Here is a 19,384-nt window from a genome sequence, read left to right on the forward strand (position 1 = left end):
AAACACAGTGTCATGTAAACAGTCCTTAACACAAAAAAACTAGCTTTAAAAAAAATTTTCCCCATCGTCCTGACATCTAATTTGAGGCTCTCATAATAAGGTCTGACACTTTAGACAACATTTATTATCTTTTTTATTAGGGGCTATTATTAACATCCATGTCCTGTTTACAAAAGCTCTTACGACCAAGTACACGTCAGGAGGTGTGTGACGTGGTTACAAGAGAGCTCAAAGGAAAATGGAAGTGGAGCGCTTACATCAGGGTGTGGAGGTGAAACTAGCAAGTGAGCACATCTGTTGCTCCACTATGTCCTCCGCTAGCGGCACTACGTGTATAACCCTTAGCAAAATTTAAAGCTTACAAATTCTTTAAAACTCAAATTCTTTCTAAGATTTCCTCATTTCCTGCAATCTTTATTCCAAAATTCCAAAATGTCCTCTCAACCACAAGCACAATGTCTTTTCCTTTGATCCACATCTTAAACATGCCACAACTCTGGCTGTTCTGTAATGCATTATTAAACTTTTTATTTTGAAATAATTTCAGATTTACAAACGAGTTGCAAAGATGGGATAGGGAGTTCCTGTCTACTTTTTACTCAATGTGTCCTAATGTTAATATCTGACATCACCATAGTATTTTGATCAAAACTAAGCTATTCACACTGGTACAATGGTAACAAAACGACAAACTTTATTTTGATGTCTCTAGTTTTTCCACTAACTAACTCCCTTTTTCTGTTCCAGAACCCCACATTGCATTTAGTCACCTTGTCTCCTTAGTGTCTTCCAACCTGTGATAGTTTTCAGTCTTTGTTTGTCTTTAATAACAAGATTGATCACCACCCAACACCTACCTGCTACTTCTACTGATTTGTGCAAAGGTCCCATCTAACGTTTGATGAATGATAAGTCCTTCTGGGTTCTAGCTGAGGGTTAACTAACAGTCCCAAGTAACATTACTCTGCAACTGCCTGTAATTTTATAATAATTGCCAAAAGAAGTCAGAAATTAGGTGTTGGCATTTAGCTGAACACTTTAACTTAAAGGTTCTACATTTGAAGTTTTATATGAATCAGTTTCAATCTCTGAGAAACTGCTACATGTCCTGTATTCTTAGTATCAAGGTTGTAAAGAATGTACTGAAGATACTTCTTCTTTTTGCATTTCACAATCTTTCTCTGTCATCTTTAATCTCTCTTGAAGCGGGAAGTATCATCAACACGGGTACCACATGTACAGAAATGCAACAGAGTAAAAAGCGTCAGCATGCTTCCAGCATCTGCCCTGGGACCAGCCTCTCCCACAGATGCAGCCACGTCTCTGTCAACCACTCTTCACCATCTGCAGGTAATCAACCTTGAACATTTCACATTCCTTACCTGTGGTGAGAAGGTGCTACTGGTATGCAAATTAAGCTATCTGATTAAGTAGGTACTCTGATAAAGTAATGAAACTGCAGAATTCCCTGTGCTGCAAAGCAATTCATTTCAGCTGGGTAACACAGCCACGGTGTAATCCCCAGACCCCTGTAGGGTGATGATGCTGAATTACTGTGCATTCGCCCATGCACGCAGTCCACTGGGGTAGATGCCCTTTTTTCTAATGACTGGAAAAAGTGGGAAATGCACAAATGTAACCTGAGGACTGTTAGGGAGCCCCGAACAGTTTTACTGACGGGTAAGGGAGATACTGTTCTGTAATGGAAAACAAAACAAAATACACTGAAACAACATTAAAGTGGGTACGCTTGAGCACAGCCGCCCCACCAGCTCTTAGCTGCAGAGCGGTGGTTCTGAAACTGATCAGCCTGCATTATTCAATGTTGCAAATCTTCAGTAAATTCCCCCTGGGAACCAACACCCCCTGAAACAGAGCCCAGGGATTTGCAATGACTGTTTTGGAGTCACCAGTGCTGAACCCACAAGAAAGGCACTTGCCCTCCCACCCAGCTCTTCCCCTGACCACACCACAGACTGTCTTTTTCCATTGTCACCGTCCTGTCTCCTGCCTCAGCCCCTTAGTTGAATAAAGTGTCACAATTCATACAAAGGAAAACATGTCCAGAGGGTCTGACTTGCACAGAACAAGGTTCCACAGCTTAGGACACTGAACACAAAACATCCCTCCCAGCAAAGTGTGATAGGTATGCTTTAGGGCTGCAATGAGAATTCAACAAGAAGCTGTGTTAGAGCATCTAGCACAATACTTTCTCTCCCATACACGATCGCAAGACGGGAGACAGTCATGGTGAAAGAGGGGTGACATCCAGAGTGTGGGGCATTGCAGTCTTTTCATTACTGAATGGCCCGTTACCTGCCACTTTATACTAGATAAAGGAGAGAAAATGAGGAAAGCCAAAACTTGTCACAAGCATGTGATGTGTTCAGGACCCTCCCAGATGCTCTAAGTGCTACCTCACAACTCCTCCATGCACCCGGCAAGTGGGACGGGTGTTACAGTCTCTGCTTTGCAGACAAGCAAAAAACAATCATTTTAGGTTCGGGTGAGGGTATTTTATTAAAGCTTAGCTCCCTTTTCATTCTCTACCCCTTCTAAGAACATATCCCTGTGATTTGTCAGTTATTCAGTATTGTTTGCTTATCAATACCAGACTTGTCTTTTATATTGATATACTGGCAGATATATTGGAAGGTTTCTGTCTCTAGTTATCCCTGTGTGATTGTTTCCCCCACCTTTCGTTGGCTCAGACACAGGCAGTGACTTGTGTCTTTGGGGAGAGGAAAGGCTGAACAGGAAACTCTCAGCGAGGGCCTTATTTATTCTGGTCACTGATCAAGATGAAAATGACCCCTGCCCCTGGTGGCCACGGGGCATGCACTGTCATAATGAGTGTCAGCTTTGTGCAGAGGGGGAAATTACCCAGAGGTGGAAATTACCCAGAGGTGAAAAGGAGAATAGCTCATGCCTTCTTCAAGTTGGAACAAGGTCCAGAGCAGAAAGATACCGAAGGGAGCAAAGTCAAGTGGGATCATCTGAAGTGAACAGACTAACCTATCTCCAGGGCATCTAAATGTCAAGCAAGTAAATGGCTAAATTGAAATTGTAACCAAGGGAAGTTTCCCTCCAAGATCTTCATTACATTGTCTCAAATGGGAGCTCATCAAGCTCTGTGTATTTCTTTCCTCACTTAAATGCATCTTAATTCACAGAAAACTCATTCCAGATTCCAGGCGGGGCTGGGTGAGTGGGGAGAGGGTGAGATAAGCAGGAGTAACAGATGTTCCCAGGAAAAAGGGGCCATAGGGCGGCAGGCCCTGGGGATGCTCCCTGACCATCCCACTCAGAGATCTCTGGGATTTATATATTGGTGTTTTTGTCACAACCCTGCCTACATTGCTGAGGGAAATTTAAGCATTTGCTCCAGCTCTGATTTCTTAAGGAGCAATTCCAACTATCTACATATACCATTTCTGGCTATCAGGATGTAAAAAAATGCAGAAATCCTCCCTCTGGACCTGTCTAGGTAACCTCTGATTCCTTTTCTGCTGTGCTTCCTGCAGTCTGCTAGCAGCCTGAGCAGGAGACAACAGGTAGTTTTCCAAAAAGTGCATCCATAATGAAAAAAATCACACAGAGCTGCCTAATTGTAAAACAGATTCCTGTACTAAATGCAGACATACCCTATAATGGTTTTGTAAACAGACAATTTAAAATTAAATAAAAAATAAGTGTATACTTGTTAATTTGTGATTCAAATTAAATGCCAGTGATATTAAAGAAAAAAAGCACAGTGTGACTGTTCACATGTGACTCCCTTAAGTTCTGTGTGCAGTGTCCCGAGGGACAACTTTCAATGCCCTTGGCAATTAACATTCATCACTGCAGCTCTTTCTGCATAAAATAAACAAAAATCCATTGCTACTGTGTGTTTTGTTTTGCTTCTCTCATAGACACTCCTGACCAAGTATTAAAGAAACACACAGTAGAGAGGCATTCAGATCTGAACTGACCTCAGGCTTTGCAGTTCTTATGTGTTTGAAGTTCTGTATTGACAAGACTATAAGATGATTTTGCTAATTTCTCACCTTAGAAATAAAATACGAATTGCCCAGCAAGCCTATAAACCATCCGAACATGCACTAAATACCTCATGCATGACTGAATAAAATGTATGACCAAGTTTATTCATGCATCTCCCGTGAAATCTTCATGTTTATGAGAGATGCAGCTCTGAGATCTGGTCTAATTCTATAAAAGCATCATTGTGCATCTTTCAGAGGCCCCCTGAGTTATTCAGAACAGATATGATTCCAGATCATTCTTGAGGCCACTCAGAATAGCTGCATCTCCCTCTGATATGTAGAGAACAGTGGGGAATCCAGGATGCCCAGAAGGGCAGGAGGCCAGGCGTTCTGCTCCAAGGCCCCCACCACTTCCTAGGGACACACCGTTACTCTTCTTAAGGCAAGAGCTCCTTTTTCTTTTTAATTAAATTCAGTGTAGGATCATGTCAGGAAATGCAAGGGTGAGATGCTTAGAAATAAAACCATGAGTACTAAACTATCCATCCATACTTGACTGCTCAGTTAGCCAGAAGCCTTTGGAAAAAAAGTCCATTGATGGTAAAACTTACATTTTCTTTAGTGATGTTATGTAGCTGAATTCATTACAATTTGTAAGCACACTGTGGAAGCCTTGGATAAAAAGAGATATGTACAGACGAGCTGCTATACAAAATAGAGTAGTAAAATGAGAATGCAAAAAGGATGAGGTCTAAGCATCACAAAATGTAAATACTACTGACAAAGGTGCATTTTTTTGGGGTGTAGGCATTCATCCCCAGCAAAGTATGGCATTATTTTGTGTCGGAGAAAAGCCTGCTCCACTGGATTTCCTTGGAGGAAACGTGGCAACAAGGGAAGAGTCTACTGCAAGGATCACAGGACAGAGAGAACAGGGAACCCCTGAAATACCATCTTCCAGTCAGCCCCTAGTCCAGAAGCTCCTCATTAATGTTCAGAGCAAAGGTGGGAGTAGCTGACCACAGGGTCCCCTGAGATATTCCATTAGCCTTTGTCACTGGCTGTGGTCTTCCTGGACCAGTCTCTGTGCCACAAGTTAAACCAGAAGTTCAAGACTCCTGTGTGCTTTGATTTAACATAGGATCCATGTATCATCAGTGATCCCAGATGCCTCATGAAAGGTTGCTAATTGAACCTCACCCCTTTGGCAGGATTGAAGGTCACCTCACTTGGTACATCTTTCATCAGTGACTCCAAACAAAAAAAAGGGAATATCCCTACAAGAGGTAATGCAATTGCATTGGATGAGTAAAGCAATATGTGATGGGACAAAATATATCTCCATAGGGATGCCAATAATATTTGTTAAAAGTGGAGTAAACAAAGACATCATGGTGTATGTCAAGGATACATACTGTTAAATAAATAACTTTCATGAACATTTCTGTATATTATACATGATATAAAAGTGAATTACTTTGGAAAAGAACAGAGTAGAATTTGCTAGACAACTATTTTTGAATTTGGATAGTGCTTAGAAGGGCTTCCACATACCTTTTGGGAAGTTGCCAAGTACGTCATAGGCAGTACTTACTCTTGGAAAAATACTATGGCAAAATTGTGGCCACCATAAGATACTTACTGGGCAGATTATAAACACAGACATAATTTTGCAAGGATAAACTGTTGTGTTTTTCATTCCTCTCCGGTAAATCCTGTTAGCCAGTGATCATTATCCCATGAAGCCCTAGAGAAGCCAGGGAGGGCAAAGACCAACTAAGAAAATAGGAAACAGGACGTGTGATGTCTCCCTCTTTGGCAGGAAGAAGAGATGGGAACCCAGACGATCGTGGGAAAGAGAGGAAATGGAGGAAGGGTAAAAGGTGGTGGGAGGGTGATTCAGACACCTTGCTCAGGAACGAAGTCCCAGGGGGATCAGAAAAGTGAGAGGAATAAGCAAGCTGTGGAAGGGCTTTGTCTTGGCTTCCATTTGGAATTTTGGGAGATCACCTTGTAGGGGGCTGTGCAGTCATCACTAATGGTTGCCAACTATTTCCCTTCTTCTACCTTCCAGGCACTTGGAGGATTGCGATTTCCACGCCCCCTGGTGGTTGGGTGGGGCTATGTGACCAGCTCTGGCCAACAAGCTCTGAGTGGAATTGATAGGTTACTTCTGGACTAAACTGCCAGGACAAAAACCATTTGACGAACTTTTTCCCCTTGGCATGGTGAACCAGACTGCCCACAGGCCATCAAAAGGGGGCACAGAAATGAGATGAGAGTCTGACTGGATCTGAACAGAAGGTCAACTTGGCAAAGGCAAATTAAACCTGTAACCAAGGCTGCTCAGGCTGGAAACCAAATGAGACTCATGGTCAGGCTTCAGGGAGGCAAGAAGTGACATCGCAAAGATCCCGGAAGGAACAATGACCTGTTCCCTGGGAACACGGTCTTACCAAGAGGTAAATCCGCCACAGGCTTCAGGAGCAGGTGCCAAGTAACCCTCAGCGTTAAAAGCAGACAAACTCCCTTCAGCAGACAGCAAGGAGCTGAGTCCCAACGTGAGAAGCCCCACCATCCAGCTCCATGAGGGCACCAGCCCTTCTGTAAACCCAAACACTGTCTTGGAAAGAAGCAGGAACAAAGAAATCTGAGCATCCCTGGAAGATGCTCACCCATTCAAAGGAGTCCACTGAATTCAAAAGAGACTGAGGATTGCCTTATTCTGGGGGTAGTGCTATAATTTGGGCTACTTGGTAGAGAGAAATGACAACATTGCCTCCCTGAAGGTTGTTGACAACGCTGAAAAACACGTTTGGTTTGTTCTGGTTTGTCTCATCTAGCATCTTAGGTTCTATGGAGGTAACCTGGAGACTCCAGACCTTGAAAAGGACCATGGGAAAACCTGAGCAGATGAGTTCTGTGTGACAACTGTACGGCAGGGTCTGCACGAACCCTGGGATTTCGGGGCTTCTCCTCTCACATGCTACCATCATGCCGTGATTTAATAAAGTTGCATCGTCACCAAGACAGTGCTCTGTGCTGTAGTACATGGGTGTATTTTACATGGATGCTATTACATTTGGCCTGTCCACTGCACTCAATACCCACAGTTGCATCTGCAGGATCATTTGTTAAGAAAAATCGGATTAAGAATGTGTCTTGGCCCTAATAGGTCTAAAAACTTTTAGGAAGCACAGATAAACAGAATGAAAAATCTGACATCCAGAGGCAAAAAGTCCCCAGTACATTCATATGCCTTTATAAAAATCTGGTTTGCAAGCCCTTTTATTGCCATCTGAATTGCTCAGACTAGTATTTGGGAATACTGACCAGTTCTACCAGGCACCTAGCCTGTGAATAAAAGATAGAAATACTGGAGAACTACGATTTTATGAAAAAATATGAGGGACAAGTTTATTATTATAAGATTTGCATCAAACATTTTTGATGTATTCAGTAATATTCTGATGTATATCAGGAGTTGATATACGTCTAGATATTTTAAATTATTATTCACTCTTTCCATTTTCTAACATTTCTTTGTAAAAAACAGTGAATTTTACATCACAGCTTATTTGGGATATTGCAGAGTCCAAATAATCAGACGTTCCAGGTTATAAGAAAATATTTAGTGTCTGATGCCCAGGCCTAAGCATTTTCTGCTAATCGAATCATGTGTATTTATTTCCTGCTAAAACCTGGAGTATTAACTTGTACTAGTAAATGTACTTCCTAAAGTGAGAAATAAATATCTTAACACTGAGAATTGTTGCTAATATGCTCAGCCATCAATTGTATTGGGAGCATTAGACAAAATCTTTCCTGGCTCCACCAACACATAAGTCTGTTGTGAGGAAATATGATCAATGTCTCGGTACGGGAAAGGTGAAGAATTACAAAGAGAAAAGAAAACATCCAGTCAGTTCAGCTTGTCTCCATCTACTTTCTGTTTGCAATACACAATATAGTAATCTGATATGCCATTTTTGATCAAGTTAAATTTAAAGCAGTCTCATTTGCGCTGTCAGTGATGAGTGGCTTGCCGCATTAGAGGGCGTGATTTTCAGCATCTGGGCCATGAATGGAGTTGTCCCTCTTTCTGGGGATGATTGTTTATGCAAGCACTTTGGGGGAACAAAAAAGGAGAACAAAATGTGTGTACACTTCCTCCTAATCAATCTCAATCAGCTCTGGCCAGACCACTCATCTCACCACCAGGCCTGCGGTGACTAAAGAGGACACGTCACGTGGCTAAAAAGAACATGTTATCCGGAGTTGGAAAGCAGCATCTGAAATGCTAAAGCCAGTTTCATGAAGGGTCACCTACAGTAACAATAATTGTAAAAACAAAAGGTTATTTTCACATGCAAGATCTAGAATGAAAGTCCAGCGTGGTTTACTCTAAGGTAGTTTTTTTACTTTTGGTTTTGGTTTTTTAACTTTTGTTTTGAATAAACTTGGATAAACTGCATAAAGTTCCTTTAGGAGATTTTTGAGAAGAAAAAAATGAAGTCAATATTATAGCATGTTCTTATTTAGAATACACAGATTTCAGCAATCTTGATTTTATATGAGAAATATTAGGTCACTTGTAATTCTAGGAAATATCAATTTAATATTGATGGAAACAAATTCAGCTAATATGAATAGTCAAACCCAATTTGACTGTAAAGATGTAAAGCTTCAAGAACTTTACATTTTTTTTTTTTTTTTTTTTTTTTTTTTTTTTAAAGGACAAACTCAACTGAAGTTTCCTTTTCTACCATGGAAGTTTTTTTTTTTTTTTTTTTTTTCTACTTTATTTATTTATTAATTATTTATTTTTGGCTGTGTTGGGTCTTCGGTTCGTGCGAGGGCTTTCTCTAGTTGCGGCAAGCGGGGGCCACTCTTCATCGCGGTGCGGGGACCGCTCTTCATCGCGGTGCGCGGGCCTTTCACTATCGCGGCCCCTCCCCTTGCGGGGCACAGGCTCCAGACGCGCAGGCTCAGTAGTTGTGGCTCACGGGCCCAGCTGCTCCGTGGCATGTGGGATCTTCCCAGACCAGGGCTCGAACCCGTGTCCCCTGCATTAACAGGCAGATTCTCAACCACTGCGCCATCAGGGAAGCCCCAAGAACTTTACATTTTTATCTAATGGCATCAATTTTCTTGAATAGGTATATGAATACATGTACGTGTCTGTGGTTTACCCCTTAAAAAAAATCCATCAGTTCTGAAAAATTATACATTCAGGCATTTCCAGTCATTTGTGTTTCTCTGTATAAAAAGGTAAGGTGTATGACCTCAGAGGGGATACTTTGTTAAATGTATTATCTGGAACCCAATCCCAGACTTCAAAATGGGAATGCTACAGGAACCAGACTAGAAATTTCAGAAGTAAACTCCAGGAGCACTTAGTCCAATGTTGAGTGATGATACTAGCCCATTACTATCTCTACAATAACCAACACTTCCATTAGGGAGCTCACAGAAAACACTGGCAAACAGGTGGTAACATGCTCAGGAATCATGGTTTTCAAAGATGCAAGGTCTGCATCTCTCTGCTTTGGCCCACCTGTCCCTAGAAACGCCTGGATCCCTCCTAACTTCTCTGCTCATTCCTCTTCATATCCTTCATAGACTTCTTTCTTCTATTTATTGCAAAGTCTTTTCTAAGAAATATTTTACTACTTTTCATAAATTAATAGAAAACAAAATAAATACATAAACTGCATAAGTAAAAAATATGTAAAAGAGAAAACATGAAATGTGCAATAAGTTCTAGTCAATTAATTAACATTTGTTATGTGTTGAATCAGTGAAGTACTTTAAAATCATAAAATGCCTTAAAGTTTGAATTATTTGGCTTTGGGGGGTTATACAGTGGGTCAAATTTATATATATGCACACACATACAATCAAAAATTATGTATAGACTATTCTCTTACTACCTTTATGTATCAGGTAGATGAATTGATCAGCTGCTGTGTATAAAGTTCTTGGTGGAAGCTGTGATATTTGAGACATTTCTAATTCTTAATGAACATTCTAGAAGCGCAATGACTTATGGGCAAAATAAGAAACTAGGGGTGTAAGACAGACCACCCTCTTTAAAACTTCCAAATACCACAACACAGACCAAGGAAATTTTAACCATACAATCAGGGAGTCTAACATGATTTTCCTCACTAGATCCTACACAAAATATTCCAAAAAGCTAAAACTACTATATATGAAGAATCATCGCCCTCATTATATTCATCCACATTTCATACTATCCACATTTTACATCATAATCATCTAAACTAAAGTGAACTAATATGTTCTCCAGCATTTACCAAGGCAAAGGAAATGTCAATAAAGACTCTGGGATGCTGGCTTTTAACAGAAAACACATATAGATAATCCTTCAGAAGGAATATTGATAAATTGTGCTGTCTAAAGCATGCTTTAGAAATGGGTCTGAAATCAGGTGGTAATATCTAGGGATATTTAGTGAAATGTACACTATATGCAATCAGAGTAGCAACAACCATTAAAAAGAAACCCTCATCAGTTGATTGCCACTCTTAAAATAATTAATTTAAATTTGCAAAGAGAGTAGTTTAAATATAAAAGATAAGCTTTGTACTTACCATTTTATAATGATGGCTTATAATATTCTGAGTTATTAGTTTTTTAATTAAATATAATGGAAATAAGTTCATCTTAAGCTTCAGGATTTTCTCTTCTAATGTTTATAAACTTCCCAGTGCCACCATATTGATAGCACTGGAGGCCTGAATCATAAAGATACTCTACACATGCAAATTAGAAACACAACACACAAGCCCCTCCGGCCTCTTTAAACTAATTAAATATGGCTTATTTAGTTTTTACAATGTTAGGGAAACCACTGGAAAGTTTAGATGTTAAGCTGATATTAGAATAACCACCAGACCAAGAATGGGTAATTTGATAACTGATCTCATTGAAATCTGGTTTCAATGAGAATATATTTTTACTGGGGTGCTAAAAATGATTATGAATGATGCTTTGAGGAGTAAATATCTGGCCACAAAATGCTTTTTCCTGGGAAAAGACCATGAAGGTAGACAATTAATGGACATGCCTTCCCATCCTGAGCTCATTGAATTTCTTCACCTGTGTTCTTACTCTTCCCTGCCAATCTATTTGATCACTTACTAGGTTCCCAAATTTGATCCTTAAGGACACAGTAAAGTTCAAGCTAGACTTTAACTCTGATCTTACAAATGTCAAAGAAAGGGAGGAGAACACTCAATTCCTTAGTAGTATCTCCAGAATTTACAGCAGTGCGTTTACATGGGACACAGTTAATTTTAACTTTGACTTTCTGAATTCATCTTTCATTTAAAAAATCTATCCCTTAAAACAGTAGCAAAACAAAAGCAGAAATAGAGACACAGACGTAGAGAACAAATGTATGGATACCAAGGGGGAAAGGGGTGGGGTGGGAGGAATTAGGAGACTGGGATTGACATATATACATTATTGATACTATGTATAAAATAGACAACTGATGGGAACATACTGTATAGCACAGGAAGCTCTACCTAATGCACTGTGGTGACCTAAGTGGGAGGGAAGTCCAAAAGGGAGGGGATATCTGTATGGGTATGGCTGATTCATTTTGTTGTGCAGTGGAGGCTAACACAACATTGTCAAGCAACCATACTCCAATAAAAGTTAATCAAAAAAAATAGCAAAGCATTTGAATTTGAAGTGTATGTATTCACTTATTTAATCCACTGAATTAGTATTTGTGCAATAGAAGAGGTAATTCACTCGACAACATTCAAGTAGCAAAAATGGACCTTTCCAAAAAGTAAGTCATTAACTCCCTTCCCACTAATAGGAAGGGAATCTTTATTTTCAGTAGCAGCCTTCACCCGGTCTCCTCCCAGGCCAAGTCCTGGGAATGGAGTCATTTTCCCATGACATCCTTTGGCAGCTTCACATCTTGCAAACATCAGGCTTCCCCAGTGGCTGCAGCACTGGCTCCTTCTTGTGTTGTTGTAGTTATTCATGACCAGAGCACTTGACTAGTCACCCTTCTGTCGCCGGTCCTAAAACTAAAAAGGGATGATAACCCTGGAAAAAATCTAGACTCCAATAATTCCCTTCTCATAAATCTTATTGATGATCATTTGCTGGCCATCAATAGGGAAGGAAGATATCAAAACAAACCAAAAAATGGATCATAAGCAAGAAGAAAGCTAGCAGAGGAATACTAGCAGATATGATGAACCTGCTGCTTTCTTCAGTTTCATTAAACTCAATATAATTAAGTTTCGACCTATAAGAAGGAATATGAACTAAAAATGAAAATAATTCTCTCTGGGAAAGAATCAGGGTGGATTGACAAGAAGACAGCTGCAGACTCACCGTCTCTGCGATTAAGGCTTGCAAAGCCAGGGCCGTGGCTGCTGGACCGCTCTGAGGAGCTGCTGAAGGAAGCCCGGGGCAGGGCAGACGCCAGAGGAGCTTCACAGCTATCTCGGGGGAAACACCACGTGCGGGTTAGTACACTGATTAAAGCTTTCCTGTCCTCTCTTCCTCTCTTCTTCCTTCCCTTTTACTTTCCTTTCTTTCCTATTTCCCTGCCACCCTCCCTTCTCTTCTTCCTTAATTTCCTTTCTTTTTAGTTAACAGGCTAGGAAAATGCTAGAGCCTGTCGCAAACATCAGTCTTGATCAGAGGTGTGTTAGTAAACGTTGAACAACAGGCTCTTAAGGAAAATTAAAAACCCTGATTGGTAGCATTTGCCACTTTCCATGGTGTAAATACTCGTACCATGGCCAATTCAAAGCTAGCAGCGTGATGTCACTGACCAGGAAGTTGGAAAAATAATCATTATATAGTATTTTCACCACGCAGACACAAGGTATGTAAATAACCTCAAGAGCACTGATAACAGCAAGATGACATAAAATAAAGTAGCAAGTGGTGCGTTTTCAGAATGTATTACTTTTGTTTTAATATGATTTAATTAATTATGTTTATATAATTTAATTTTTAATAATGATTGTATTTTCATGCAAAATTCATGAAAAGTTAATGATTGGCTCTTGCTAGCTGCTAAAAATTGGTTCCAGCACGTCACTCCTAAATGGGAAAATATTAAAAGTATTTCCTGGAAAATCAGAAAGAACACTTTCACAGACACCACTGTTTCTATTGAACATTGCACTGAAAGTCCTATCAGCACGTAAGAGAAAATTTAAAAATTAAAAGCAGAAAATTGGATAAAAAAGAGCAACCGTTATCGTTTCCAGATGATATGATATGGAGGTAGAAATTCTGAAAGTCATTGGCTAGCTTAACAATTCATTATACAAAAGCTGATAGTATTTCTAAACTTATCCATAGTTAGAAATTAAATTAAATAGAATAGCAAATACTAACAAAACATATAAAGTATCTAAGAATGAATCTTACAGAATTTGCAGGACATTTATGGAGATTATTATAAAAATTGTATTGAAAGACATTAAAGAAAAACTACATAAATTCAGACTACAATGATTGCAAATAGGAAGACTACTTTTAAGGTACTGGTTTTCCCTAGCTTGATCTAAAGATTCATTAGAAGTTCAATCAAAGCTCAGGAGGGTTTTTCACGGAACTTGAAGCAGTGAACCACAAAGCTCAGGGGTTCTTAACATGTGGTACAAATATGATATAGGGGGTCTGTTGAGATGAATAGAAAAAAATTACATCTTTATTTTCACTAACCTCTAGCTAAAATTTAGCATATTCTTCAGTCACAAATGTAGACAAACCAGACTATATTCACCAGTGCCCGTGCATATGTTACCAACAGAAGTTACAGATATTTTAATAGCAATCGTTGTCACAGACATCTAGAAATATTGTTTATGGTCCCCTTTACTTCAAAATAACAGTATTTATTAAAGTCACCACTAGATCTTGTTTTTGAATGCGCTAATAACTAAGAAGACACTATGTTACAATTCCTAGTACATTGATATCAGCATTTCAATATAACTATTTACTTTGTAACCCTATGTATACATTTCATGCATTTACAAGCATTGCTGTGAGAAGGGGTCAGGCTTCAGCAAAGTGCCCGAAGGGTCCTTGGCACAAGGAAGAGCAAAGAAGCTCCCGTTGTGAGTGTGTGCACTGCAAGTACAAAGCTGTTGAGACATTACTGGGGCATTATTAGCCATTCAGAAAATTCCAGAAGATTGGGATTATCCACAATCCACAGTCAGCTGTGCTAACTCGAATGTTAACGTGACAATTTCTCAGGGGACAATTTCTCTGCCTGTTGAGCAGACCAGGCCTGCATCATTCCCCCTTTAGGTAAAGGGGTCCCAGGGATCTAAGTAACCTGCTCAAAGTCACAGAGCTGGTTGAGGGTAAGTGAAGATTATCTCCATCAACTGTTTAGCTTGGGAAGCCTGCTCCTTTCCCAGCCTCCCCCACCCCCCACAGCACGGCTTCCTTTCTGAGTCTCCCCAGACGCTCCCCACTCAGTCCCCTCTGCTCACATCTTTCTCATCTCACCGTATTGGGGTCTCTCCTTTCTGGGTTGGAAACAGTGAGGACCAAGTGTAGATTCTGGAGCCAGACAGGGTGTGGGCATGACATTTACCAAGCTGCCTACTCTTGGGAAGTCACTGGCCCTCCCTAAGCCTCAGTTACCTCATCTGTACAATGCGGATGTCACACAACTGAATCACACAACTGGACAAAGGGGAATCACACAATTCATAGGATTTCTATGAGGATTAATAGTGTTTGCTTTTATTATTTTCAGTATGGTAAGACAAGTCATCACATAAGCTTCTTCAAAATATTCTATAAGGACGTTTTCCCTATAGAGAGATATAGAAGGCAGCATTCAACGTTCCAAGCCATATTCTCATTTTTTTATTCTGTCCTCAAAAGAAGGCATATGGAAAAGAAAAAAAAAAAAAAAAAAGAAGGCATATGAATCTTAGTCTTTAAAAAAAAAAAAAAAGAGTAAGATGTACTCGCTCTTATGAAGTCATCTTTGCCTTTGAGAAACAATTTTAAAAGTGATCATTTTCTTTACAACCCTAATTGGTTGCTCCAATTCACTTCCACACAGTCAAATTTGAGAATGCACGTGATCAAAAAACGTGACCATGTCCAATAAGGTACTTGGAAAAGAGCAGCTCTGTGTTTGGACAGTGTTTTCTGTACATTCACTGTGTTTTTAATTAAATTACATTCAAGTAAGGTGAAGTCTCAGATGCCACCCAAAAATCTCCTTAACCATTGTTTTCAATCTGAAATGTCTATATATTTTTTTTTTTTAATTTTTATTTATTTATTTATTTACTTATGGCTGTGTTGGGTCTTCGTTTCTGTGCGAGGGCTTTCTCTAGTTGCGGCAAGTGGGGGCCACTCTTCATCGCAGTGTGCAGGCCCCCCATTATCGCGGCCTCTCTTGTTGCGGAGCACAGGCTCCAGACGCGCAGGCTCAGTAATTGTGGCTCACGGGCCCAGTTGCTCCGCGGCATGTGGGATCCTCCCAGACCAGGGCTCGAACCCGTGTCCCCCGCATTGGCAGGCAGACTCCCAACCACTGCGCCACCAGGGAAGCCCTGAAATGTCTGTATTTTATACTACGATTCCTGGAGCCAAAATTGTTAAGACACAATTTAATTTTCTTTTTCTGGAATCATTAAAAAATATTTGATTTCCACTGAATATTATTCTTATCAATAGTCTGATACATACTATTTCTATCCAAAAAAAAAAAAAAGATGAATCCTGAAATGCTTCAAAGCTACAACAATTATTCATAAATAATTGTTTTTAACAAACGAGATGGCAAAACAACTGAAAAGTACAACTATTTACCACTTAGGGGGAAAATGAGGTGAGTACAAGTAATAATCTTGTAAGAATTAACAAATGAAAATAGACAGATAATATTACAGTTAAATAGGCTAAAGCAAGTTTATTTCTCTTCATAATAACACTCATATTAATAAGAAATTATTCTATGAAATAATCTCAGTTTTGAAATACACTTATTCCTTCAAAAGTTCAAATGTACTCAGAAGCTCAAATGTTCTCAGAAGCTCAAATGTTCTCAGAAAAGCTTAGGAACTCTAAAGGGAAACTGATGATCCATTGTAACGTGTCTTATAGAAAATACAAACACACCGTAATTGTTCATGATTTATGTATGATTCAGATCAGAGTGCTCGGAACATCCTTGTGTGCATGCTTCTATAATAAGTTCTTATGTATTAAATGAGCAAACATTGTCTCAGTAGTTGTACCTATTGTAACATCATTTTAATCAATAGCCTATTGTTTGTCCTGCCAACAGAACAGCTTTATACTGAAATTATTAAACAATAATTCAGCTTCTGTTTTTAAAAATTATATATATTCTTTTCTCCAGGTAAAATCTTAGAAATTTGGAACTTCCCATAGCTGGGGAAAACATAATTGCCTTAATCCTCTCAATCTAAGTGACACTATCTGAGTGTTTTCCAGACCCTTGACCTCCTCCTAAAACTACTTAAATCTACCCCCTCCATAAATAAAAAACAGTCCCAGACAAACCTCTGGATTACTACAGCTCCTTGGTGATGCATGCTCTTAGTTTCTTCAGAACTTTCAAATCCAGTTTATACACAACTGTATATAAATGGCATCTTTTCAATATGCATTATGTTCTAAAGTAGACTAAAAATTCCTCAGCAAAGAAAATGTCACTTTACTGAATTCATTGATGAGCTCTAGTAGTTATCTGGTAGCACCTTTAGGATTTTCTATGTCTAATATCATATCATCTGCAAACAGTGACAGTTTTACTTCTTTCTTTTCCAATTTAGATTCCTTTTCTTTTTCTTCTCTGTTTGCCACAGCTAGGACTTCCAAAACTATGTTGAATAAAAGTGGTGAGAGTGGACATCCTTGTCTTGCTCCTGATCTTAGAAGACATGCTTTTAGATTTTCACTGTTGAGTATGATGTTAGCTGTAGGTTAGTTGTATATGGTCTATATTATTTTGAAATATGTTCCCTCTAGGACCCTTTCTGGAGAGCCTTTAATCATAAATAGGTGTTGAATTTTGTCAAAAGCCTTTTCTGCATCTATTGAGATGATCATATGGTTTTTATTCTTTAACTTGTGGTGGTGTATCACAGCCATTGATTTGCAGATACTGAAAAATCCTTGCATCCCTAGGATAAATCCCACTTGATCACAGTGTATGATCCTTTTAATGTATTGTTGGATTTGGATTGCTAGTATTTTGTTGAGGACAGATGAATGGATAAAGAAGATGTGCTACATATATACAATGGGATATTACTCAGCCATTAAAAAGAATGAAATAATGCCATTTGCAGCAACATGGATGGACCTGGAGATTATCATACTAAGTGAAATAAGTCATACAGAGAAAGACAAATATCTATTAAAAAATTTGAAACAATAATTCAAATAATTATTTTAATAATATAATAATAACCTTCCAAAACAGAAAGCACAAAGTCCAGAGGGCTTCCCTGGTGAATTCTGCCAAACATTTAAGGAAGAAATCATGCCATGTCTCCATAATCCCTTTTAGAAGATAGAAACAGAGGAATACTTTTTAACTTATTCTATGAGGCTAATAGTACCATAATACCAAAACCAATCACAGATATTACAAGAAAAGAAACCTACAGACCAATATTTCTCACGAACACAGATGCAAAATCCTCAACAATATATCAGCAATCAAATCCAACAATGTATAAGAAGAATTACAGGGAATTCCCTGGCAGTCCAGTGGTTAGGACTCCATGCTTCCACTGCAGGGGGCCCGGGTTCAATCCCTGGTGAGGGAACTAGGATCCCACAAGCCACACGGTGTGGCCAAAAACAAAATAATAAAGTAAAATAAAATAAAATAAAAATAAAATAAAATAAATATTTTAACAGATTTTTAAAAAATAGAAGAAGAATTACATACTGAAACAAGTAGAATTTGTCCCAGGTATTCAGGGCTGGTTCAACATTCAAAAATCAGTTTACGTAATCCATCACATCCACAGGCTAACAAAGAAAAATCACATGGTGCTATCGATAGATGAAGAAAAGCATCTGACAAAATCCAACACCCATCCATGGTAAAAACTCCTGGTAAACTAGGAATAGAGTTGAACTTTCACAAATTGATAAAGAATATCTACCGAAAACTTACAGCTAACACCACACTTAATGGTGAGAAACTGGAAACTTTCCCCACTAAGATCAAGACTAGGCAAAGATTTTCCCTCTCACCACTCCTTTTCCACATCCTACTAGAAGTCTTAGTTAATGCAATTAGACAAGAAAAGGAAATAGAAGGGATACAGATTAGGAAAGAAATGTCTTTGTTATGGATGACAAGATCATCTATGCAAAAACTCCTGGAACTAATAAGTGGTTATAGCAAGGTCACAGGATACAAGGTTAAAATACAAAAGTCAATTGTTTCTCTATATACCAGCAATGATCAAGTGGAATTAGGAATCTGAAACACTATGCTATTTACATTAGCACCTAAAAAATATAAAATACTTAGGTATAAATCTAACAAAATATGCATGAGATCTATATGAGGAAAACTACAAAACTCTGAGCAATTAATCGAGGAAGAACTAAATAAATGGAGAGATACTCCATGTTCATGGACAATACTCAATATTGTCAAGATTTCAGTTTTTCCCAATTTGATGTATAGATTCAAGGCAATCTCAATCAAAATTCAAGCAAGTTATTTTGTGGATATCAACAAACTGATTCTAAAGTTTGTGCGGTGAAGCAAAAGACCCAGAATAGCCAAAACAATATTGAAGAAGAACAGAGTGGTAGGAATGACACTACCTGATTTCAAGACTTACCATAAAGGTACAGTAATTAAGACAGTGTATTGGCAAAAGAACTGACAAATAGATCAGTGAAACAGAACAGAGAGCCCTGAAGTAGACCTACACAAATATAATCAATTGACCTTTGACAAAGTAGCAAAGGCAATACAATAGAGCAAAGATAGTCTTTTCAGTAAGTGGTAATGGAACAACTGGACTTCCATAAGCAAAAACATGAATCTAGACACAGACTTTTTACCCTTCACAAAAATTAATTCAAAATGGTTCACAGATCTAACTGTAAAGCACAAAACTATAAAACTCCTCGAAGATAACATAGGAGAAAATCTAGATGAACTTGTGTTCTGCAAAGACTTTGTAGATACAAAGCCACGATCCATGAAGAAAAGAACTGATAAGATGAACTTTATTAAAATTAAAAATTTCTGCCCTGCAAAAGACAGTCAAGAGAATGAAAACACAAGCCACAGGATGGGAGAAAATATTTGCAAAATACACATCGAACAAATGACTTTTATC

At 38.8% G+C, this 19,384-nt stretch overlaps 1 protein-coding gene across 12 annotated transcripts in view; it reads right to left on the reverse strand.

The window, feature by feature from the left end:
- Positions 1-19,384, reverse strand: part of LOC130708315 (V-type proton ATPase subunit B-like) — a 186,505-nt gene that overhangs the window by 47,439 nt on the left and 119,682 nt on the right. For 11 of the 12 annotated variants that reach the window (XR_009008524.1, XR_009008523.1, XM_057547635.1 and 8 more), the window contains exon 2: positions 12,375-12,485. Coding sequence is in view for 10 of the 12 variants with exons in the window: in XM_057547635.1 (XP_057403618.1) it covers positions 12,375-12,485 (111 nt within the window). In the remaining 2 variants the exon portion in view is untranslated. Of the gene's footprint in view, positions 1-11,243; positions 12,062-12,374; positions 12,486-19,384 lie in introns of those variants that run through there. The other variant, XM_057547637.1, reaches the window with a different exon arrangement.

The sequence above is a fragment of the Balaenoptera acutorostrata genome, chromosome 6 (genome assembly GCF_949987535.1).
Source record: "Balaenoptera acutorostrata chromosome 6, mBalAcu1.1, whole genome shotgun sequence".
Lineage (NCBI taxonomy): Eukaryota > Metazoa > Chordata > Mammalia > Artiodactyla > Balaenopteridae > Balaenoptera > Balaenoptera acutorostrata.